This window comes from Lissotriton vulgaris, unplaced genomic scaffold (genome assembly GCF_964263255.1).
Source record: "Lissotriton vulgaris unplaced genomic scaffold, aLisVul1.2 SCAFFOLD_815, whole genome shotgun sequence".
Lineage (NCBI taxonomy): Eukaryota > Metazoa > Chordata > Amphibia > Caudata > Salamandridae > Lissotriton > Lissotriton vulgaris.
In genome coordinates this window covers 530135-554828 of record NW_028243422.1, presented here as the reverse complement: position 1 = coordinate 554828, position 24694 = coordinate 530135, and the positions used below count along the sequence as shown (strand labels likewise).

Sequence of the window (24694 nt, the reverse complement as noted above, 5' to 3'; positions counted from 1 at the left end):
AGCCCTCGCACCACTCTTTCAAACCAAGATTACCACTGTATACCAGACGCCATCGGTAAGTTTACCTGACCTCTACGCCACTCTCCTACACCACTTCATTCAAGGTGAAGAGATTCTGGGAGGTTGAGGAAGGTTTGGGGCGGGTGACCCCATCACGTCTGTTAATAATTTAAAGTTAGATGTCAATGAGAGATTTCGACAGGGCGACTGAATTGTAAGATTCTATGGCCGTGGTGTTTCTTACATAATTATAGATTTGCGCACTTATCGCATCACATATTCTTTCATCTACATAAATTCCAGATTTTAACAAACAAAAATGTTTCCAGCTTGAACAGATCAAACGTTACTAAAAGCACCGCCACTCGTGTTGTGTGCAGTGGTAGGTCATCTTTCAGTTGTATTTGGGTGTTAAACTGATACTAATAAGGTGAAGACTCTGCCCAGACATTGTTCTTATGGGTAAAAATGACAAGATAAATATGCTGCTAAGTGTGGTGCACAATAATAATAATAATCTATCTATACTACTATAATAAAGCAGAAACTTTCAGGCTTTGAGGCGGGTAAACTCGGGAAACACTGCGCCAATCTACACACCCGATACACCGTTGAAATCGGCAGGGTGTGTAAATGGTTATAGGCTACATAAATTAAAAAATAAACGTTATTTAAAATGTTAGATTAAAAAAAAGTAGTCCCTCAAAAGTAGTGCCGGCCGCGACGTGCGTGGTCACGTTAGGAGCACGGGGAGAAGCGGCATCCGAGGAGCGGCGGACATGGCGCGGGGGAGGAGCGGTGACGTCAGGAGCAGAGGACCGGCAGCGGAGGAGGAGCGGCGGACATGGCGCAGGGGAGGAGCGGTGGTGCGAACGGACAGGCGGGAGCAGCGCCGGCGGAGGTAAGGGCATTCATGTAGGGGCAGGCGGGGGACGGGGCGGACAGGCGGGAGCAGCGCCGGCGGAGGTAAGGGCACTCATATAGGGGCAGGCGGGGGACGGGCCGGGCCGAAAAGTCAAAAGTTTGGCTGATGTCTTTAAATATTGACTTTGCCAGCGTATGTTATAACCAGGTTCTCGACGTTGATCATTCCCGGTTTAGCAGCACATGTGTCTGTTATTATGCCAACAAAGCATCAGTGTACTGTTCTGGATGGTTTCTCCTGAGTGAGCCCTGTGTTGGTTGTTAGGATGGGATGGTTATTGCATGCAACTGCATCGATGAGCCATTAAGACAACAGGAGACCAACCTTGGAGGCTGTCGTGCAACGGATCAACAAGGATGATGTGGTTAATGACTTTCATGCATTCCTGTCTTCTCCCTGTTGTTGAATAAAGGAGTTAAAAAATTAGGGAATTTCAATAAAACAAAAAACTCTAAACAGTGGATCCCTGTGGATGTATAATAAATCCGGGAGCAATTAGGCTTCAGGGCCCCCTCCCGCCCCGCTTTTGTAACCTGCAGATGCACTTTTTCCTCCTGTAATTTACTTTGCTTCAGGGCCCCCGCCCGCCCCACATTTGTAACCTGCACACGTCACTTTTTCCTCGTGCACACGTCATCCACCCCCTTCCCTCCACTCCATCCAAGGGACGCAGGTATTCGTGAAGGAAATATTCCTATATAAATATAATCTCCTATAGTGAAGCAAATGCATCTAAACAATAACATATTCACCGCTTACAGTTATGTGAGCAAACTCTCCCCTTTTTGACAGAGGGTGGCCTCGTTCGAGGGGGTACCATTTTTCTCCTGACCATGTGTAGGTCTTCGTTGCGCACTTTGTTAACGGCGGAGCACAGAATCCCTTTGAGAAGAGCATGGGATTATCCTACGGAAGCCGAGGTGGCTCAAACGTTTACAGCATCTAAAGCCCCCCTGGCTACACGTCACTTTTTCCTTCTTTTCCTCCTGTAATGCACCGTTTGTCTGACATTTGTAGTGCACCGTTTGCCTCCTCTTTCTTGTCCTCAGGCTTCCCCGACCGCCACCCGCCCGCCCGGCCCGTCCCGTCCCCTGCCTGCCCCTACATGAGTGCCCTTACCTCCGCCGGCGCTGCTCCCGCCTGTCCGCTCGCACCAGCGCTCCTCCCCTGCGCCATGTCTGCCGCTCCTACTCAGCCGCCGGTCCTCTGCTCATGACGTCACCACTCCTCCCCCGCGCCATGTCCGCCACTCCTCGGACACCGCTCCTCCCCGTGCTCCTAACGTGACCACGCACGACTGTTAATAATTGGGGGCTAGTCCTCTTTCAGTAACCATGTACTGGCATCACATGACTGCGGGCAGTAGGATAAAAGATGGTCCTACCTTTACTTCTTTGCTTGTTATTGCCTTCTGTATGGGCTCCTGGTTCCTGGTTGCTGTGTTTAGCTGGCCGTGCTGAATTTCGGACCTTCCTTATATTCCTCACGGGCTCATGAGGTTTCTTTTGCTGTTCCTGTTCTGGATCCCTTGACCCCTGTCCTGCTTTCCTGTCCCTGCGGTACTGTTAGATAGTCAGGTTAGTCCCGTCCATTTCCTCCCGCTTTTTCCCTTCCCTCCATTGCTTTTTCCCAGTACCCGTGGATGCCTCGGTGTTCGGGGGCTCCCGTTCGCATTTGAGTGCTTTGTTGTTTTGGTTAGAGGTCAGGCGAGGATAACGCGTTGGTGCATTCACAGCGTTCAGCTCCGGTTACGCGCGTCCTCACTTGACTCTCTCTCTGCCTCGTTGCAAGCGGAAGTGACGTTTCGGGTCATTCCGCTTGCAGCCTTGATTACGGATACTGGGCTACTCGGTGTACCGAGTGGTAGGCTGTCTGTCCCCTGCACATTGAAACCTGACATAAGCCTCAGAGGTTTTTTTTTTGGGACATTCTGTTTGCTGGGTGCCCGTTTTTTCCATTCTTTCCTTTCCCTTATCACACGAAGAAAACACACGAAGGACACCTGTTTTGTCACTGATTGCTTTTCTGGGGAATTGACCTATGTGGTGAACAGTTACTTTTTACCTGTACATGCTCCTTGGTGATCCCACGAAGCTGAGCCTGCGCTAACAACTGGTAAGAGGTTGTGGATGTCATGGCAGGACATGGTTATTGACGTGGAGAGAGTACAGTAGTGCATATACTGTGAAGTGTGTGTTCCTTTTTTTGTGTTATATAGGTGCAGAGGCGTGGAGAAGGGAGCGGTGTCCTATTGTGACCTACAGGGTGGAAGACTTGGTGTCTCCTCATATACCACCCTCTTTTCAGGTTCATTAGCGCACTCATAGTTTGTATTCTGTGAGTGGCTGGTGGGCAGGAGGAGAGGATTGGTGCATGCTACGTTCCTGCAGTGCGCGGGCCTGGTGGATCCCAACAACGTCGCGGCCAGCGCTACTTTTGAGGGACTACTTTTCTTTTAATCTAACCTTTTAAATAACGTTTATTTTTTTAAATTTATGTAGCCTATAACCATCTACACACCCTGCCGATTTCAACGGTGTATCGGGTGTGTAGATTGGCGCAGTGGTTCCCGAGTTTACCCGCCTCAAAGCCTGAAAGTTTCTGCTTTATTATAGTAGTATAGATATATATATACTAGCAGCCCGCCCCAGCGTTGCCTGGGGCAGAAGGGGGCTGGGGGCAGCATTTCAGGCTTGCGTGCACTCCCGCCCCCGCCCGCCACGACATTGTCTGTGTCCCGGACAATGTCGTGGCGGGCGGGGTCCGGGACGGGAGTACACGCAAGCCTGAAATGCTGCCCCCAGACCCTGAGCCTTACCGCAGTTGTTCCGGGCCAACCTCACGCACCGGCTCCCTCCCGTCCCGTGTCCCTGAAATGCTGCCCCCAGACCCTGAGCCTTACCGACCCTGAGCCTTACCGCAGTTGTTCCGGGCCAACCTCCCGCACCGGCTCCCTCCCGTCCCGTGTCCCTGAAATGCTGCCCCCAGACCCTGAGCCTTACCGATCCTGAGCCTTACTGCAGTTGTTCCGGGCTAACCTCCCGCACCGTCTCCCTCCCGTCCCGTGTCCCAGAGCCTTACCTGAGCCGCTGCTCCTCCCCGAGCTCCTCACTTCACCGCCGCTCCTCCTCGTCATCACGTACGTTGCGGACAGCGCTACGTCGTGGCCGTCAGCGTCGCGGCCGGCGCTACTTTCAGGGCACTACTTTTTTTTAAGTTATATTTTTAAATTTACGTTTTTTAAAATTTTCTATAGCCTATGTCCATCTGCACACACTGAGGATTACAACAATGTATTGGGTGTGTGGATTGGCGCTGTGGTTCCCGAGTTTACCTTGCCAAAAGGTTTGTGTTCTCTGTTTATAATAGTAGTATAGATATATATATCGTATACTAGCAGCCCGCCCCGGCGTTGCCCGGGGCAGAAGGGGCTGGGGGCAGCATCACAGCAGGAGAGACGCAGCAGAGCGGCCGTTTTGTTGGTCCTGTCCGCTTCTGCCCACGCTTTGTTTTCCCCGACGTCCCGACTTTGTGGAAAAGGCTTTCTGAGCACTCAGTGTTCATGGCCCCCGCCCGTCGTAGGTCCTGGCCGCCTCTGCCCACGCTTTGTTTCCCCCGACGTCCCGACTTTGTGGAAAAGGCTTTCTGAGCACTCAGTGTTTATGGCCCCCGCCCGTCGTAGGTCCTGGCCACTTCTGCCCACGCTTTGTTTCCCCCGACGTCCCGACTTTGAGGAAAATGCTTTTTGAGCACTCAGTGTTCATGGCCCCCGCCCGTCCCTTGGTGCGCACCCGCGGCTGCTTCACTTACCTCATCCGCCGCTCCTCCCCGCGCTGCTGAGTTTACCGCTCCACTGCTCCTCCGCTTCTCGCCGCTCCTCACCGCTTGTCCGCTCGCCGCTCCTCCCCACCTGTCCGCAGCTCCTCCCCGCGCTCATGTCGGCCGCTCTTCCTCTTGCTCCTGAACGCCGCTCCTCCCCGCGCTCCCGATGTCATCACGCACGTCGAGGTCGGCGCTACTTCCAAGGGACTACTTTTTTTTTTTATTCGTAAATTTTTTAAAGAACGTATATTTTTTATTTTTATATAGCCTATGTCCTTCTGCTTGCCATGACGTTTTCAAAGATGTCTTGGGTGTTTGAATTGGTAATGTACTTTTCGAGTTTACCTGGCTCAAAGGACACAGATCTCTCTTTATAATAGTAGTATAGATTAGTTGTTTTTTTTAGTAACAGTATGAGTGTCTGAGTCTCTGTATGGTTCGGTGGGGGGTATTGCTTAGTGCATAGATGCATCAATGAGTGACTCACTGTTTGTATTTGTTGAAGACAGCATGTGTAGTATAGATGAAATTCTTTCTTTTCCTTTTTGTTTTGTTAGAATATTAACAATAGAGGTAAGAATTCTGATTATTTTAGAAGATCTGAATATAATGCAGTCTCAGTTTAGTTTTTGATTAATAGAGTTCTTTTCCTCTTCATGTAGTGAGAGAGAATGTTCACATTCAATAGAATACGTTTTTAGAATTTTCCTTTCTCTTGTAGCATTCTTTCACTCTGAGCCAGATAATAGAATTTTCTTTTCTCTTGTAGCATTCTTTTCCTCTGAGCCAGATAAGAACTTGAAAGAACGTTTTCAACAATGGTGAACTAATGCTGTGAGAACGCGTTCTTTTCATAGAATGACAAGATATCAGAGAACGCGTTCATTTCACAGAATGACAAGATGTCATCATCCATCAAAGTTCTTCTAATGCGTGCGCAAGCTTAAGCACGAGAGATGAAACGTCTTCTCTCTGAGCGGAGCGCGAGCTGCAGGCATTGCGCAAGAGATAGATTGTCAAGTTTCCTCTCGAGGCCAAGCGCGAGGAGAAGACAGGCTTAGCGCGAGCAGCGCACGTTATTTAAAGTTTAGTTTTCCCACATTTATCTCCACAATATTATTTTATAAATCTGCCCACCTTACTCCTCACCGCTTTTTGTGATAAATCAGCCGCTGGGAAGGCTCCGCTTCCTTTCACAATATACTTTCCTGCCGCTGGAAAAGTAAACGAGTTGTTTTTCTTCTTTCCCTGTGTTGAGGTGATGTCTTGGGTTCACCCGATCGTCGCCATAAAATGTAGTGTCTTCAAGTGGATAAAAGCTCAGGAACACTCAAGTTGAAGCAGTAAGGTATTTATTAAACCTCAGCCACAGGAGATAGCCTTTCAACTGCCCACTGACAGCTCGAGTTCACATCATTCCAGAATCTTAACAAGGAAGATTCTGATACATTAAAGGTACAGAATAGCAACATCACAGAAGGTCCTTCTCCTACCTGGCCGCCAAGACTTGGAACTCCCTCCCGACCCACCTCCGCCTGACCCAGGACCACCTTGCCTTCAGGAAGCAACTCAAGACCTGGCTGTTCGAGCAGTAGCAGACCCCCCCTCCCCTAGTGCCTTGAGACCCTCTGGGTGAGTAGTGCGCTATATAAATGCTTTGATTGATTGATTGATTGTTATCAGGTGAGGTATGTCACACTGTACCTTAGAGCAGGAGCCTGTGCGTTATCAGGTGAGACACTTCTCGTCCCAGTGAATAATAGGGTTTCAGCAGTGGAGAGAGGTGTGTTTCTCTTGCGTCACCAAAAATGACTGGTGTCAGACATTTTGTGGAGTTGGGTATGTCTCCACTACTGGTAGGGGGTTGTGCTACGGTACGTGTCACTAGTATACAGGTAGAAGGTTTGGCTCCTGTGATGTGACACCAGTCCTGGTAGTGTTGTGCTCTTGTATTGTGTCACTGGTCCTGGCAGAAGGTTGCACTTCTTAGCTCTCTCCTTGGTAGAGGGTTGTGTCCTTGTATCACCAGTGCTAATAAGGAATGTGTTCCTGAGTTCTGCGAAACTGTAATGTTATTGCCCCCTGAAGCCCAGAACAGTACCCGTTTGGTGACCTGCATAGGACAAGCATGCCCTCATAACAGAGATGACACTACTTCCCATGTCCTGAGTTAACAACCTAAAGTGGTGGTGGCCGCGTATTACATTTATTGGCTCATTAGTTATGACCAGACCTCTTTCCTGTGTCCGGTGAGAGTACAGTCTACTGAACTGCTTTGGTGTGAGCCCCAGACCCTTGCACTAAGCTTCCGTGTGCATGTCCAGTGCATGTAGGTACGGCGGATGTGCTGCACATGGGTGGTAATAGGAATCTCCAGGCCCAACTCATGAGGTCGCACACTGTGTCGCACACACTGCAGACTTAACCTAAACCTCATGTCGCTAAGTCCGCATACACACCTGTTCATGATCAGACCTACGCACAAGATAGATAATCATCAAATATGAATGGTAAATTACAGATTGTTGTTTTTGTTAATGTTAACAATGCTCATGGTGATATATTTGCACAATTATTATGATTTTGAGTTCCTGTTGGGTCATTGACATCGAACCACAATTCTATAGTATGTATAATGCTGTTATTATATCCTTGTACCCCATCAATGTTCTATATAAACCTGTATGAAAGATACTATGTACACTCACTATTGTCAAGTATCTGAAAAATCAATAAATGATATTTTTTAAAAATGGGCACTAGTTATCCTGGGACATTCCAGTCAGCTATGACCTATCCCTGTGAGAGGTCTAATGAAGGCATAAAAAATGACACATCAACCTATTGACGATTAGTGAGACTGTTGATTGAAATCCTTGCAGTGAGGATTAAGCAGACAGAGAATGCCCAAGGTCAGTGGCTGGTGCTGGGCTGTGCCCAAGTAATTTCTAGAATTAGAAATGCATATTTCCTGAAGAAGGGAATGTACATGTCCTGAAACGTGTTAGGATTAGAGGGCATTGGGTTTAGATGAACTATTTGTGGGCTAAAACTCATCTACACAATGTTGGAGTTTCCATGCTCGCTTTATCACTTAGACTAGCAGCCTGTCCCGACGTTGTCCGGGTATGAATTGCTGCCGGCCAGTAGTATATTGTTTTGTAGGATTTCGTTTTGATAGCATTTCTTATCTGTGACAGGCCTGTGAAACGCTCCAATTCAGGCTTCAGGGAACCTGAGGGGATTCCAATCCCCTCACGCTCCTAAAAGGCTTTGTTTTTTTTGTTAGAACATTCTGTCCTCTAGTGACAGAATGTTCTAATAGCCTTATAGCCCTTCGTAGATGGGCTATACCGCTATTAAAGTCCCTCTCCCTTGTTAAAGGCCCTCGCCTTCGGCTCGGGCCTTTAACGCTGGAGAGGGCCTTTAATAGCTGGTATAGCCCTCTAAGGCGGGCTATAAGGCTATATTAGAACATTGGAATGTTGGGAGCTCCATTCAAACAATGGAGTGCTCTGGGCTTATAATGGCTGGTATAAGCCTGGAGCTCCAACATTCTAATCTTTCTATGTTCACAGCTCTGGATGTGAACAAAGGCTTCAGGGAGCCTGAGGGGATTCCAATCCCGTCAGGCTCCCAAAAGGCTTTGTTCTTTTTTGTTAGAACATTCTACCCTCTAGTGGCAGAATGTTCTAATAGCCTTATAGCCCTTCGTAGCTGGGCTATACCGCTATTAAAGTCCCTCTCCCTTGTTATAGTCCCTCGCCTTCGGCTCGGGCCTTTAACGCTGGAGAGGGCTTTTAATAGCCGGTATAGCCCTCTACGGCGGGCTATAAGGCTATAGCGCGAACTTGACCACATGGCATGAGCACAATTTACATTACAGAAGAACACATTCATTTGTGGTAGGCACGGGTAGACAAAGCGATTTGCCTGGAATCACAGGATGTTGAGCTGATGCCGAGATTCGAACGTAGCTCCCCAGCTCTAAAGTTCGCAATTCTAGAACTTGTGGCGGGAGGTGTGTCTAAAAGTGTATGTCGGTGCTGGCCATCAATGAGAGAGACCTGTGCATTTTTCAAATCGGTGGTGAAAAAATATGAGTATGTTGCTGGAGATGTGGGCCGCCGTGCCACCAAAGTACTTACCTGGGGAAGGTAAACACCCATTATTCCGCAACTTTCTTTCCGCATACTTTCATTACGAAAGTACCATAACTCCGCAATGCCATTATAACGCATGGCATTACATTTTATATGCTTTACCACGCATATATTTACAACGAAATTCGTTGTAAATGCATGAATGGTAAAAGCATATTTTTTTTAAATGTTTGGATAAGGTAAGTATGGGTATAGGGGTATATGTTTTGGGGTACTGAGGTATAGGTTTTGGGGTGTTTGGGTATTTTAAGGGTTCAGATATAGTTTTAGGTTATGGGGTACAGGGGTAGTTTTAGGGTTTAGGGATAGGTATGGGTTTTGGGGTTCAGGGCTAGGTTTGGGTTTTGGGGTATAGGGGTATTTTTAGGCTTCAGGGCTAGGTTTGGGTTTTGGGGTACAGGGGTATTTTTAGGGTTCAGGGGTAGGTTTGGGTTTTGAGGTACAGGGGTATTTATAGGGTTCAGGGCTAGGTTTGGGTTTTGGGGTACAGGGGTATTTTTTAGGGTTTAGGGATAGGTTTAGGTTTTGGGGTACAGGGTATATTTATAGTGTTAAGATGGGTTAGTGTTTAAGGGTGTTGGGGTATTTGAAGGGGTAAGGGTGGGTGAGGATTATGGGGTGCAGGGGTATTTAAAGGGAGCAGGGTGGACACCCGGAGCTGGAATGTACAGAACCTGGGAAGGAAAAACAATGAAATATTGGGCACAACGCTCGCTTTTTTTCCGTAATCCGTCTGCATAGCCTATGTCCTTCTGCTGCAACTGCCCTTTCCAACGCTGTATTGGGTGTTGTGATTGGTGCTGTGGTTCCTGAGATTACCCGCCTCAAAGGTTTGGGCTCTCTCTTTATTATATTAGTATAGATTAACTCTGTTGGAAGATCTGTGGTTTGATGATGTGGCTGCTTGTTGCCGAGCCTGGCTGGATCATTTGTGGTAAACGTCGAATACTATTTAGAAATAAACTCAATTATGGAAGCCGGAGTACTTATTACAAGGACAAGATTCAGGGATGTAATAAATTATAAGATTGCCTATTCTACATGGTTCCCCAGTGTGGTGGCACCACTACAGACAACAGGTAATAATGCCAACTTAGAAGCACTGTCGTTCATTTACAAAGAAAATATCTTTGAAGAATAAGCAGAGAGGATTCTTCCTGTCTACGCAGGTTTAACAGAACTGAAAAGAAGACACAAAGAGGTCAGATGAGGAGCTCTTCTTTATTTGTCCTGGTGCATAGGTCTCCCGGCAGCAACTGCCGACATGTCAAAGGTATACATTCGACGCCAGAACATGGAATCCAAAGAGATGTCCCGTGCGGGCTGGCACGCGGGACATTAACTAAAGATAACATCTTTACACATCCCCCTTCCTACATTGCAAACAAAGAGATTCAACATTCCCTAAAGAAAATACAAAATTCCCTAAAACATTCCCTTCCCCCCACCAATAATTAAAATAATAACAACAAAAAAAACCAAAGCTGAATGTACAAATTAGATGACAATTCAAGATACAATAAAATCACGATACTTAGTAGGCACAGATTTAATTCTTGACGACCTCCGCTGAAAGTCAGAGCTGCAACCAGTGGAAGCTGTAGAAGTAATTAAATTCCTGATACTAGAGTAATCAAAGGAATCCAAACCAAATTTGTTCCTCACAAACTCAACCTTAGATTTGGGTACAATTGAAATATAAGACTTATTCCAAATGTTACCATTGTCAAGCACTACAACCTGATCTTTCACCTCCTTGACCTGTACAGGAGGGGAGAATTTAGCTTGCCATTTGCCTTATAAGCACAGGTTTTTTAATTATAACCCAATCACCCTGACATACTGGAGATGTTCTAATGCTTTTCTGTGCATATTTTGCCTGAGCAGCACTCCTAATATCTGCTACCCTCCCAATCTTGGTAACATCAATGTCTTTTCTCAACATCCAATCTTTATTGAGTTTGGAACCAGCTACTCTCCCTCTGAGCAAGGTGAAAGGTGAAATGCCCGTGCTGTCATGAGGAGTGACCCTCATAGCCCACAACGTGTCTGAAATCACATGTCTCCAATGAAGGCCATTTATAGCAGCCAGTTGTAATTGATCTTTAATAACACGATTCAGGCGTTCAACCAAACCATTGCTACATGGATGATATAAGCAGGTGAGCACATGTTTAATCCCATGCCTTTTAAAATAACTCTCCATCTCACCAGAAACTAATTGAGTACCATTGTCAGATACCAACTCTTCTGGGAAACCCTCCCGCAGGAAAACTTCAGTAAAAAAATTGATAATAGTAGAAGAATTGATACCTTCCACAAACTTAACTTCAGGCCATTTCGACATGTAGTCAATCAAGACTAATGCATATTTAGGGGTATTGCCCAAATCATTAAACGGACCAGCCACATCAAATGCCAACTTGTTCCAAGGTATTTCCTTTACAGAAATGGGATTAATAGCAGAGGGATAAGTAACTTGAGTTTTGTCACTAAGAACACATGCCCCACAATCCCGAACACAGTGCTCGATGGCACGATCAACACCAGGCCACCAAAAATCTTCACATACTCTGCATTTCTTGGCTCGAATACCTAAATGCCCCACATGATCCAAGTCAAGAACAGATTTGCAAAGTGAAGTTGGCACAACTAGAAGACTACCTCTGCGTAAAATTCCATCAACCAATGACAGTTCATCACAAATTCTTCTAAACGGAACTAACTCAGGAGATAACGATTTGTCATTTGGCCATCCCGGAGTCAGAAAATCTATTACTTTACACAAATTCACATCCTCAGAAATAGCACGCTTCCAATCAGTTTCTGATAAGGCAGCATCAGTGTCAGATACAGAACTGACAGCACACACCATCTCAAATTGATCAGGTTCCTCCTCGTGATCGGTGTGAGCAAGAGGTAACCTTGATAAACAGTCAGCTAGATTGTTTTTTGTAACAGGTACATATTCAAAGTGATAATTAAATTCAGCAAGTCTGTACTGCCATTTGGCAATGCGGGGTGTAGCCCTACCACCACCCTTGGTTGTGAAAAGGTCCACTAATGGCTTATGGTCAGTTTTTAGAGTTACATGATTGCCCCACAAAAAGTTTCTAAAATGTTGTACACCCCACCATAAAGCCAACGCCTCTTTCTCGATTGTGGAATAAGTACCCTCAGCACCTCTCAGGGTTCTGGAGGCAAAAGCAATTACTTCTTCTCTATTGTCAGCTCTCTTTGCATAAGGACAGCTCCCAGTCCAACATTACTGGCATCTGTAACCACAATGCATGATCATTCAAATCAAACAATTTGAGAGGGCGTGCCTGCACAATCACAGTTTTCAACAGGTTAAAATCATTTGCGCACTGTTCAGACCAGTCATACCTAGCATTTTTCTTTAAGAGATTGCGTAAACAAACGGTCTGGTCAGCAAAATTTGGGACAAATTTCGCATAGTATTCAACTAGTCCTACAAACGAACGTAGTTGATCTTTATTTTGCGGTTCAGGTGCATTATAGATAGCATCTAAAAGTTTCATTTTAGGTTCTACACCTTTGGCTGAAATATGGTGACCTAGATAATCCACACCATCTCTGAAAAACATGCATTTGTCCTTCCTTAAAATCAACCCATACAACTTTACAATATCTAATAAAACTTTCCTCACTCTATCGTTGTGTTCTTGCATGGTCTTACCATGTATGAGAATATCATCCTGAAAGAAGACTACCCCTGCAGAGTCCTTGAAGAGATTACCCATAAGGCGTTGGAACACTGCAGAAGCCGACGCCAAACCGAATGGCATCCTGAGATAACGGAACGCCCCTTCGGGAGTCACGAATGAAGTGATATGTCTGGAATCCTTGCTTAATTCAATCTGATGGTAAGCAGAGAATATGTCCAGAGTGGTAAAATATTTGGCATCTTCCAAGGTAGACAACATCTCATTAATGTTAGGAAGTGGTTGGCGATCTATCCAAATACATGAACTTAAATCGCGTAAATCAATACACATCCTAAGAGATTTATCAGCCTTTCCGTGCCAAAACAATGGGGCTTAACCACTCTGACCCTTCAATTGGTTCGATGACACCCAAGGAACACAAACTTTCTAATTCACTTTTTAACTCACAACGCATACTCAAAGGTACTTTGCGAACTTTGTGTGTAATAGGTTTTGCTCCTTCTTTTAAAACTATGCGATGTTGGAAACCCTTAAGCTTACTAAGATTATCGCTAAACACCTCCGGATAAGCACGAACCCACTCATTTTCACTCAATGTGGTCACAACATGCACTGACTCAGGTTGTGCAAGTGAAGCGTAATATTGTTTGGCTTCATTCCTAGACAAAACCATGTCGGGATGATTGGGGTCAAGGATGATATTTAGCTCACCTTGTTCATGCCATCCCAACAAATTAGCACCATCTTTGACAACGTAAATTACACATGACGTGCACTCGCCCTTACATTCTAGTTTGTTTTTAAACTTTCCCAAGACTTCAACCCTTTTCCCACCATATGCAAACATCTTAATTGATTATGACGCCAAAAAGATCTCGCCCAAACCTTCAAAATCCCTAACATTGATCAAGGTGAATGGGGAACCAGAATCCGCAAGGAATTTGACCGATTTGTCGTTCAAGTTTATAACACAAGTAGGGGATTTCCTCCTCTGAGATTCATTAAGAGATGCAATCTCTACAATACATTCCGCTTCCATGGGGGAAGCCGATAACATTAATAGTTCATAGCAATTATCATCATCATCATCATCACCATCGGTATTCTCACACTCTATATTCTTCACACTTTGTGACGGTGCCCTTTGGGAAAAAGCAATTTTACACATGCGTGCAAGATGACCTTTCCTTCCACGTTTAAAACAAGACTGATTAATAGCAAAGCAAATCCTGAAATTTCCCAGATGCGACCTGCTACCACAGCGATGACATGACAAGGCTTGAGCATCATTCCTGGGTTTGTTAACAAACGCTCCAGGTAAGGTAGTGTTGGTAGTTCTGGAAGATACCGGAACAGTAGCTTTATTCGTTTTTGGAGGAACCTTGGACGTTACTAAATTAACCTCAGATGACGCAGGTGTAGGAGTGGTAGGTGTACTTAGTTCCTTCATGCAAAACTGGGAATGCTCAACAGATTTGGCAAGAGTCAACGCAGTCTCCAAATCAGGGTCATCTGAGGACAAAAGTTTCTCACGCACTTTCTTGTCACATGTGCGTTCAATTAATTGGTCTAGAATAATTTCATCCCTAAACTCCCTATAGTTGCAATTCACAGCCAAGATCCTTAAGGCAGCACAAAATCGTCGATCGACTCTCCAGGCATCTGTGCACGTTGCAAACATTTGTGACGTTCCAGAACAATATTGCGCTTTGGATTGAACCTTTTATCCAACGTTTTTATGAGAGAAGCATATTCGTCAATCACCAATGAGTCACCCTCTTCACGAGGACCATTGGATACTCTGGCTTCCTCTAGGGGTAGAGTCTCTAGAATAGATCTGCCTTCAGCTCCTAAATTATAAACAAGCAACGCTCTCTTTTTTTAAGAGGTGAAGGTATCACCATCAATAGCATCAATGCAGGCTTCAAAAGTTGCTTTCCACTGTTTCCAAATCATAGGAGGCGGACCAGGAGACTGTAAAAAGGGAGGTGGAGTGGCCACTTTCTCCATTTGCGTGGGTGAGTTGCTGCCCCAGCCAACAAAGTGAAGATTAAACAAAAATGCAAGGTTTAAATCACGAGTCTGCTGTAATACAAGAAAATATAGGTTTCAGTTCTGAAAATCGTCACAAAGACCACATAATGCGTGTAAAATTAGAACAACACACACATGATGAATGCGGCAGAAAACAATGAAGTAATGCGCTTCAGAAGGAGTTTAGAATGGCACCATGGTAATCGTCAGAATGAGAGTTGAAACGCAAGCTGGAACGCACACTGACGTGGCGTTGAAACACGCTGATGCAGCGTAGAGCTGGGAAGCGGTGTGAGCTGGGGCGTGCAAGATCGGACAGAAAGACGTGCAGAAACCACCAAACAGCAAAAATCGAACAAAATGAAATAATCCTCAGAGAGGCACTCACGGGGAGCAGATACAGAAAAGCAAACACGAAGACAGGAGGACTTGCGTGTAAAGCAGGCAGTCAGGAAACGCGATCAACCAATATTGCAGTTGACTCATCGAGAAAGAAGCTTCCAGACGTCCAGCAACACTTGGGACAACCAGCAGCACCAGGCGGGTCCTCGTCCCCAATGAAAAGAAGACACAAAGCGGTAAGATGAGGAGCTCTTCTTTATTCGTCCTGGTGCATAGGTCTCCCGGCAGCAACTGCCGACATGTCAAAGGTATACATTCTACGCCAGAACATGGAATCCAAAGAGATGTCCTGTGCGGGCTGGCATGCGGGACAATAACTAAAGATAACATCTTTACACAAACCCTAACTCAATAGAAGTCAAATCAAATCAAATAAACTTTATTTGTTTTTTTTTATATTAAAAATCATAAAAGAAGCATGTTAAAAACTTACAGAAGGTAGTTTAAAAAAATACACACAGTAATTACATCTTTACATACCACTTGAATCTTACAGTCTCCTCTTCAGTTAATTCTTTGACTTTTATGACAAGAGTTCTATACGTTATTCAGCCTCATGGTGGGTTTCCCATATTATACTTTTCCTTTTTTTCAATATGGACTTCAGGAATCCGGTCGTAACACCCACACAATAAACATTTTCAAGCACTTGTAAATATAGAAAGGCGGGACCGCATTGCCTCCAGCCCCTTCTCTTCAACAATGGCAAAATCCATCTACATCTTTCTAATCTATAAAATCACATGTATTGTCGACTGGAAAGACATCTCATCGCGAGAACACCGACAAAGGTCTCTGGTCCAATCGTTTAATGTAGGGAAGCTGACTAATCGATGGAAACTATCAAATCTGAGTCTTGTAAGAACATACCCGTCATATCCTCCTATACACCAGTCCAGATATGGTTGAATAGTGGGGCATACAAGAATTAACAGGTGTGGGATAACAGTACTTTTCTTCATTTCTGAAACCGCTCTTAGGGACTCGAAGTGAGACTGACAAAAATCTTTAAAATCCTTCCTAGAAATCGTACTCCATGTTTAGGGGTTACTATAGAAATCAGGTTTACCCACGTCTATTAAAAATCTTCTGATATAATTCAGCCAAGTGGAATAGACTCATGGCGTCTCCAATAATATCTCTGTTTAACTCTGTACCATTAGACGTCCAAACTCTATGCCATAGTAGCAGAGGCTGCATCTTGATCAAATCAGAGATATAAGGAATCCCCAGCTCATCGTGGCAATTATAAATGGGAGAGCTATGCGGTACTGCTAATATCAACCTTAAAAAAGTATTTTCCTCTTTTTGTATTATGGCTAGATCCTGGTATCCCCAGACTCCTGCCCCGTACATAGCTATACTCAAGCATTTAGTGTGGTAAATTTTAAGAAGTATCCCCAGGGGCATTTTACCCAATTTTTTAGAAATATTCATCAATGACCCGATTTGCCTTTTGACGAGAAGAGTTCTGCTCTTAACCGCCGGGTTCCATGAACCAGAATGATCAGGTAGGACACCCAAAGAGGAGAATGTGTTAGTTGCATCTATCCTATCATTCCCTAGGGGCAGACTTTTACATTTATAATAGGAGTCATCTATAACTGACCCAGCAGACTTACCAATAGTTTGTCAATTTGAAGGTGGCAACCATTTGAGAATTTTTCTTGCATCATTATTATCTGTACTCCTACCACTAGTTGAAAGATATACGATTTAAAGAAGGTCCTGCAGAAGGTGGTTAACATCAGACATATTCCACCGAAACGCACGTCGACCTTACTGTATGCACCCAACCCACAACAATGTCATGGAGATTCACACTATCTATATCCCCTTCTGACCAGGATGTGTATGTGCTTTTGGGGTTGTTTGATAGTTTGATTGGTGTAATTGAGTGCAGGTGTGATGGAGTGTGAATGTGATTCTGTTTACGTGATTAGTGTATGATATTATTATAGGGGTCCAGTGAAGAGCACTAGATTGAATCTATACTACTATTACAAAGAGAGAACTGGAAACCTTGAGGCGCGTAAACTCAAGAACTACAGCACAAATCACAACACCCAATACACCATTGGAAAGTGTATTTTAAGCAGATGGACATAGGCTATACATCTGGCCACCATATACATTACAAAGGTCAAAGAACATAGGGTGTAAAGTAGTCCCTTGTGGGTGTTGTCGTGGGTGTGTTAAATTCCAGTGGGCGTGTCGTGGGCGTGATCGTGGGACACGGGGCGTGGTGTGTGACGTCTCATCAACCTCAAAGTTAGCCACCTTTACTCCAGTGGGCGTGTCATGGGAGTGGTTGTGAGGCGTGGCGTCGCTTGACTGCAGCGAGGTGTTCTTTATGGATGTCGGCGTATCGTGGCCGTCAATCATATATGGCCGTGTAAATGGGCACGTACTACAAACAAAATATGGCCGTATGCTATAGTAAATGCCCGCAGCGACGCGTTATGGTGTAGTAAATGGTCACGTCAATGTGGGCGTATCGTGGGCGTGGTTGTGGGGCGTGGCCTCGCTTGACCGCAGCGAGGCGTTGTGGATGTTGGCCGTGTAAATGGGCCCGTACTACAAACAAAAGCGCCGCAGTTTCATGGGCAGCTTTCAAAATATGGCCGTATTCTATAGTAAATGCCCGCAGCGACGCGTTATGGTGTAGTAAATGGCCACGTCAATGTGGCTGTATTGTGGCCGTGCAAATCCACAATATTAATTTGCATACAAAGGGGCGTTGCTACAGACAGCAAGCACGCGCCAACATACCTTTGTCATGATTGGACGCGTCAACGTTGTCAGAGGGAAGGAAGTAAACAAAAAAAAAAACAGGCGGCTTCCGGGGACATTGACGAGCCGCATTGACGTTACACTTTAACTTGCTTTGGGCACTTACCGAAATACTCTAAACGGCTCCGTCACACGGCTACACAAAGCCAGGCAGACTACGGAGAAAAAAAGGGGACATCGCTAACACTCAAACAAGCACTCGCAAACACACATTTAGGCAGGACAAATATTCAGAATCTTCACGCACGCACATTTGCACCGGTAAAACATTCCAAATCTGCACGCAAAGACAACGAAGGAAGTAAAGATAACGCACATTCACGCCACACTAATATGTGAAAGCATCAAGCACACACAAGGAAAGGACTAAAAAACACGCAGGCACCCAAACCACTAAATAAACGATCACGCACACCCAAACAAACAACTATATAGACGGACAACAAGCACAACGAAGAACATAAATAGAAAGACAACGCACAGGCACTGGAAACACCCCTATGAAACGCAAATTCATTCAAAATAATCATAAACACTCACCAGGACACAAAACAAAAAAGTTCACTATAGAAAAAAAACACAGGCACTCAAACCACCACTCAAAAAAAATTAAGTTGATGACAGCAAATTACTTACAATCAAAACCAACACACAACCAAGGAAATTAAAATAATAACAATGCGCTGCAACTGAAAACAGCACTCAAAAACGCACACTCACGCCAAGAGATCATTAAAAGTAGCACTCTCTAGGTCCGGCAATGTACTAAATCAATTTATTCTACGGCCACATTCTAATGAAACCAAAAATGTTGTATACTGTGAAATCTTAAAATAAATTATCCTTTAACATTACAAACATTACACACATACATTTTCTACCCCGGACAACGTCGGGACGGGCTGCTAGTGTGTATATAAAGATATGAAATTGTTGGTCTATGTAGAAAATGTATAAAAAAGTAAAACTTGTGACAAAAAGATTTTTATGAATATGTATGTCTTTTTAGATTACATTTTCCCCTGTTTTGATACTATCAATGTAAATGAATACAAATACCAACTAAAATGAATAAATACAATTTTTGAATAAGATGATGATGTATCCATGATGTTTCACAAAATGTAGTTATAACCCATTAAGATTCATACTACAAGGTAAAGAAATAGAGGTCTAGTGGGAGGTAGAATATGTATTGTGTTCGACGATGTGTATACAATACCGTAGCATTATTACATTGCTAAAACCCTTGTTTAGGAAGGGCCTTAAACTATGCTTGCTCAGTTTGGTGGATGGATAGATAACTTCAAATCCATACATACACACATCCACAGAGGTCCACACTCATACAGACACACACATTGATTTGCAGACTCACACACAAACCTTGTACAAACTCACAGATGGATTTCTTCAGTCCATGCATGCACAGACTCATAGAGACACACATCCATACATATATACTCACACACAAATGCATATAAAATCTCACGGAAGTATGACTCCAGACTTATGCATACACGTCACAAACTCACAGATGCACACATGTATTTGCACACTCACAAATGCCACTAGACCTTGTGATATACAAGCCCACAGGCAGGCATCCACTTATGTAGGTACAAACTTACAGCCAATAAATCCAGACTAAAGCATACACAACCCTCAAACATGCATGCACATAGACAAGCACATGTATTTGTACACTCTGTGGCTCAAAATGTATATATGAATATGCAGACACACACAAGCAGTAGTCCATGCCGAAAAAACCGACAGATATAGGGACGAGCAGACATGCATGTACTCCCAAAGACTATCCATACATGAAGACATACTTAGAAAACGTACACCTAAGAGTGAACATACACACACACACATATGCACACACACTCGCTGGTACGTACTCACAGCCAGATGATGCCACACCACTGCACACATACTCTTTAACACGCACCATGCACATGTGAGAATGCAAGTTCTACCTTAAGGTCAGAAGAGTAATACTTGATTTTATGTTTTTTAGGACGCGCCCTTGACCGATTTCAGCCCCAATATCCAGGTGCAGTAATTCCAGTCAGTATATTTATCAGGTGGGACCATGACCCAGCCTGTATTGTGACTCATCAGTGTCTTTGTGTCTTGAACTTTAAGAGGCCACACAAAGACATGGGCACAGACATATACAGAGACACAGCACTCACTGCAGCCACTCACCCTCAAGGTTTTATATTGTTCCTCTTCCTTGAGTTTGGACTCCTGAAAAAATCCCTCCTGTTTCTTCAGGACAAGCAGCCACTCTTGAAGTTTCACCTGTAGGGATGAGAGAGCAAGAAATAAGTGTAGATCTGTAGCGTGTGGTCTTAATTACAAAAAAAGAGTCACTACAGTGCCTGCCACACGTGCCCAGACTGTACGTACCAGTCATACATTAGTATTGCTAGTACCAGCCACACATATCAGGATTGTAAGCACCAGCCCCAAGTATCACAGACAATGAAACAGACAATGGTGTTCCATTTTTGGACCCGTTCTTGCCTAGAAGGATCAGAATCCCTGGTCCATGGAAACAAGCTTCCTCACTGGCACTTACTGCGACTTGACATTGTGCACACTTTATGCCTAAAGCATGGAAACAGATAGACTTGACACTAAAGAAGAAACGTTGTCCCAGAGACATTAGCAAACATTCCAGAACAACACACAACCAAGTGAAAATATCTAAGCAAACACGTCTTATAAGTGCAATAACTGTGTATGGAGCCCTGACACAGCCACACTACAACTAGTCAACAACACCCTCCTCCTCCTCAACGACAAGAACGGCCCCTGACCTCCTGGACCTCTCCGCAGCCTTCGACACAGGCGACCAGCTGGCCCTGATCAACGCACAAAAAACATGATGGATTTCAAAGACACTGTTTTGAAATGGTTCACATCCAACCTCACTAACTGTCACCAGTTCTTACAAATAAGTTCCACAAGATCACAGAAATGCCCCGTCTACAGCAGAGTACTTCAGGGCTCCATCCTTTCTCTCATCATCTTTAACCTCTCCATGGGATCTCTCGGATCCATCCTTACAGACAGCAGCATCAAGATCCATCAATATAGAGATTATTCCCAACTCTACCTAAAATATCCTCACCCAATGACATCCTCCTACTCTGCCCTGATCTCATTGGATGTCAACTAATGTATTAAAGATAAACCCCATGAAGATTGAATTCTTCCTTTATGCCACCAGCTCAGAACAGCCACAGACTTAAACCTGGGTCTCCAACGTAAACCTATCGGTCTTTACGCCCCCCCCCCCTCGACACAGACCTCTCATTCACGCAGATCCTGTTGGCCCCTCCCGAAAGATATTATTGGGATATGCATAAGGTACAGGCGTTCCTGACCCAAGTAATGCTTCATTTCAATTGCAAACCCAGGATGTTCTCAACAAACCAATCACAAGTAGCCTTCGTGTTCTCATACTTAACAGGGGACGCTGCACAGTGGGCAGTCCCTATAGTCAGATGAGACGACCCCCTCCTCCATGATTGGGACACTTTCAAGGAGGAGTTCGAAAAGACATTTGACCGCAGGGCAGAAACTTTATCTGCAGGTAAGGAGTTGCTTGAATTGAAGCAAGGTAGCAAGGATCTGTTGGTATGCCTCAACTCCTTCCGACGATTGGTGGCATATTCTATCAAGGGCTTCGGGATGACCTGAAAGATGTTCTAACGCAAGTGGATCCTCAACGAAAAACCTGCCCCGGGTTGATAAAACTAACATTGCGCCAGGATCATCGCTCAAAGAAACGTAAAGGTGACCCCAGAAGAAGGGAACGAGTACCTCAGCGCTTTGACCAGCCAAAGACCTCCGAGCATGGATTGACTCCTTCTGAACCTATGGAGATAGGGGCAATCTGGGCTTCTCTCACACCCAATGAACGGGAATACCAGCGGAAACAGGGACTATGTTTATACTGCGGGAAGAAAGGGCATTACCTCCGCGAGTGCCCTGTTAAGTCTAGAAACAGTTGTCCCAAGTTTGGACAAATGGGCGCAGTGGCAGCGGACAAGTCGCCGGAAACCGATTTGCTTGAGAAGTATGAAAGGGGAATCCTTGAGAATTAGTGAAATCCCTTCAGTGAAGAACAATTCCAGTGATAGTTCAGAGCACTTCTTCATCAACATGGAGTTTGTTGTGGGTCAAGAAAAAAAACATATCCAAGTCATGGTGGATTCATGTGCCACAGGCTGCTTCGTGGACGAAAAGGAAGCCCTCAGACTGGGAGTAGAACTGATTGAGAAGAGAACCCCTGAGGGTGTGTTTGCGGTGGATGGCAAACTCTTAGAATCCGGTCCCATTCGGTTTAATATGAGGGAGCACGAGGTATGGTATAAGGACGACCACTGTGAGTTAATTACATTTGACATCATCCAAGCTCCCAAATATAGGGTGATTTTGGGGTTACCTTGGCTCCAGAAGCATGATCCAACCGTTGATTGGTCTACCTTGACATTAAAGATGGATGGGGGCGTGTTCAAGATGGCAGCAGAGTAGGACGTGCCTACCCACCACTCCTGTCCGTTACCCGGGCATCACCTGCACAGCTTCAACAAGCACGACTCTTCTGGCAGATTTGCAAACTGACCGGACCAGAGACGAGTTCGCATCTCCGCTGTGCCTTTCGTGCAGCGCGCCTGCTTGATTCCCGTCTCCAGAGCCTAGGACGTGCCGCTCTGGAAGGGCCCGGCGGCCATCCTGCTGCGGAGGTGATCGGAAGCGGTAGAGTCCGGCACTGTGGCTTGAGGACGTTCTCGCTGCAGTCTGCGGGTGTCCCCCGCTGTACACTGGCCGCAAGTGGGAGGATTGAAGAGAGCAGGCGCCGGTACCCGGGGCCTGGAGCACATGTAGCGTACCTCCTTCACCGAGACAAGATGGCGGCGTGGATATAAACCCGCGGGAGGAGTTGTGTCATCCCCTCTAAGGTGAGACGCCACTTAGCGCGATTTGACGGCTGAGTGCGCCAGAACTGTAGGCCATGCCCCTCCGTGCGCTCCCTAGCACCCCAGAGCCCATCACTATCGGGCCCCTCACAGATGCACTGGGACCGGCGAACTTCCACAAGAGGTGCATTGTGCCAAGCTTTGGACTGGTGGCGGTGCCTCCTGTTATTGTGCCCTGCCGGATGGTGCCTTGCTCCCAAACGCCCCCAGAGAGGAATGTGGAGTGCGGCATATACCCACTGCTCCTGCTCAGGTGAACCATACTGCTGTGCAATAGATTGCCAGGCGCACTTAAGAGTATTGGGCCCTTCCTCTCGGCGCCGTCGGGCTCTACATACTTCACCACTAAAAGTCACCACTACTACGCTAGAGCGGACGGATTCGATCAGGAGGGCACGATACTTCCCTCCTACTAGACCATTGCACGAAGACAGACAAGGCCTTCCCCCCGTGCTCCCTGGGAGGAGAGTGTTGATGACGGTGAAGAGCTAGACACCAAGGGACCAGTCTCGACACTGTATATGCCGCACGCTGACAGGCTGCCTAGCACTGCAACACCTTAGAGATAAGGATAAGGGGGGGCCCCTACACCAGCAAGTGTCACGTGGGGTGTGGGGCCCTAGAGGTGACGGTGGCGTGCGATTCGAGCCCTCTTACCCCTGTAGGTTTGAGGTCCTCTCATTTTCACAGTTCTAGGAGGTGGGCCGCAGCTGGGGAGCACGTCTAGGGATTGGTGGCCCTGACATTGAGTATTCCTTCACTATCCCTGGGCACCATCACGGGGGAGAGCCTTCGCTATCCACTAGACATTGCCAGTGAGCACTGACCGAGAGGTGTCCCCAGTTGCGTGACACACCTCACACGATGCTTCCATCAGGAACGGACATTTTGCACAGCTTTCTTTAGCGCGGCTCAAGGGTCGGGCAGACACTTTTGCAGACAGGGCCTGGAAGCCTGTTACACGGATCTCAAAGATATTGATTCTGTGGGGGCACGAATGGCCGACTTGGAGAATCAGACAGCGGCCAGAGATGAAGAGGTGTCCCAGCTCCAACAGGAGGTACTCAGGCTGCGCAATCAACTTCTGGATCTTCAATCTCATGTGGAGGACCTGGAGAACCTCTCTCGTTGAAATAATATTCGGATCTGGGCGGTACCTCAGGGGACAGAAGGGCAAGACATTGAGGCCTTCGTCATGGACTTGTTCCGTCACATCCTGGAAGGTCCCCCGGGCCAGGAGATCCGACTGGACCGGACACATCGAGTGGGTCTCAAGAGATCTCTGATGACCCCTCCTCCCGATATCCTGACGTGTGTCCACGACTTCAAGCTTAAGGAGCGCATTCTCCATGAGGCACGGTCCAACCGTCCCATTGAATTTCGCTCCTGTAGGCCTCTTCTCTTCCAAGACTTAGCGGCTTCCACTCTACAGAAACGACGTGACTACCCCCCATCACCGCATTTCTCCGATCCAAAGACATCGCTTACTCTTGGGGGCATCCATTTAGGCTCATTTTCAAATGGGAGGGCAGACTCCGCCAAATATGATCTCTGGATGAAGCAACATCTCTTCTGCAACTGCCGGAGTCTGACCATGCAGGGCCGCTGAAACCCACAGCGCCCGCCCAACGGGGGGACAACGGCCGATGGCAGAGAGTCAGCGGCTCGCCGTCTGGCTCTCGTCTGGATCCAGACGTGATTGCCAAAGAACTCTCCGCAGTCCTTCAGACCCTGTCAGAGGACTCCAACAACGCAGATTGACCTATAAAATTTTGAGGTGCAGATTTCTGGCAGATTTATGGCCGGGTCCGGACGGGTGGGGGCGGCGGGGGCTCCTGCTATCTATCCCACGTCTCACCACAG

At 46.0% G+C, this 24694-nt stretch overlaps 1 protein-coding gene across 1 annotated transcript in view; it reads right to left on the bottom strand.

The window, feature by feature from the left end:
• The window catches only part of LOC147668407 (E3 ubiquitin-protein ligase TRIM39-like), a 321248-nt gene that overhangs the window by 274449 nt on the left and 22105 nt on the right, over window positions 1–24694 (bottom strand). The window contains exon 2 of the mRNA XM_086948575.1: window positions 20046–20141. Coding sequence (XP_086804701.1) covers window positions 20046–20141 — 96 coding nt within the window. The remainder of the gene's footprint in view (window positions 1–20045; window positions 20142–24694) is intronic.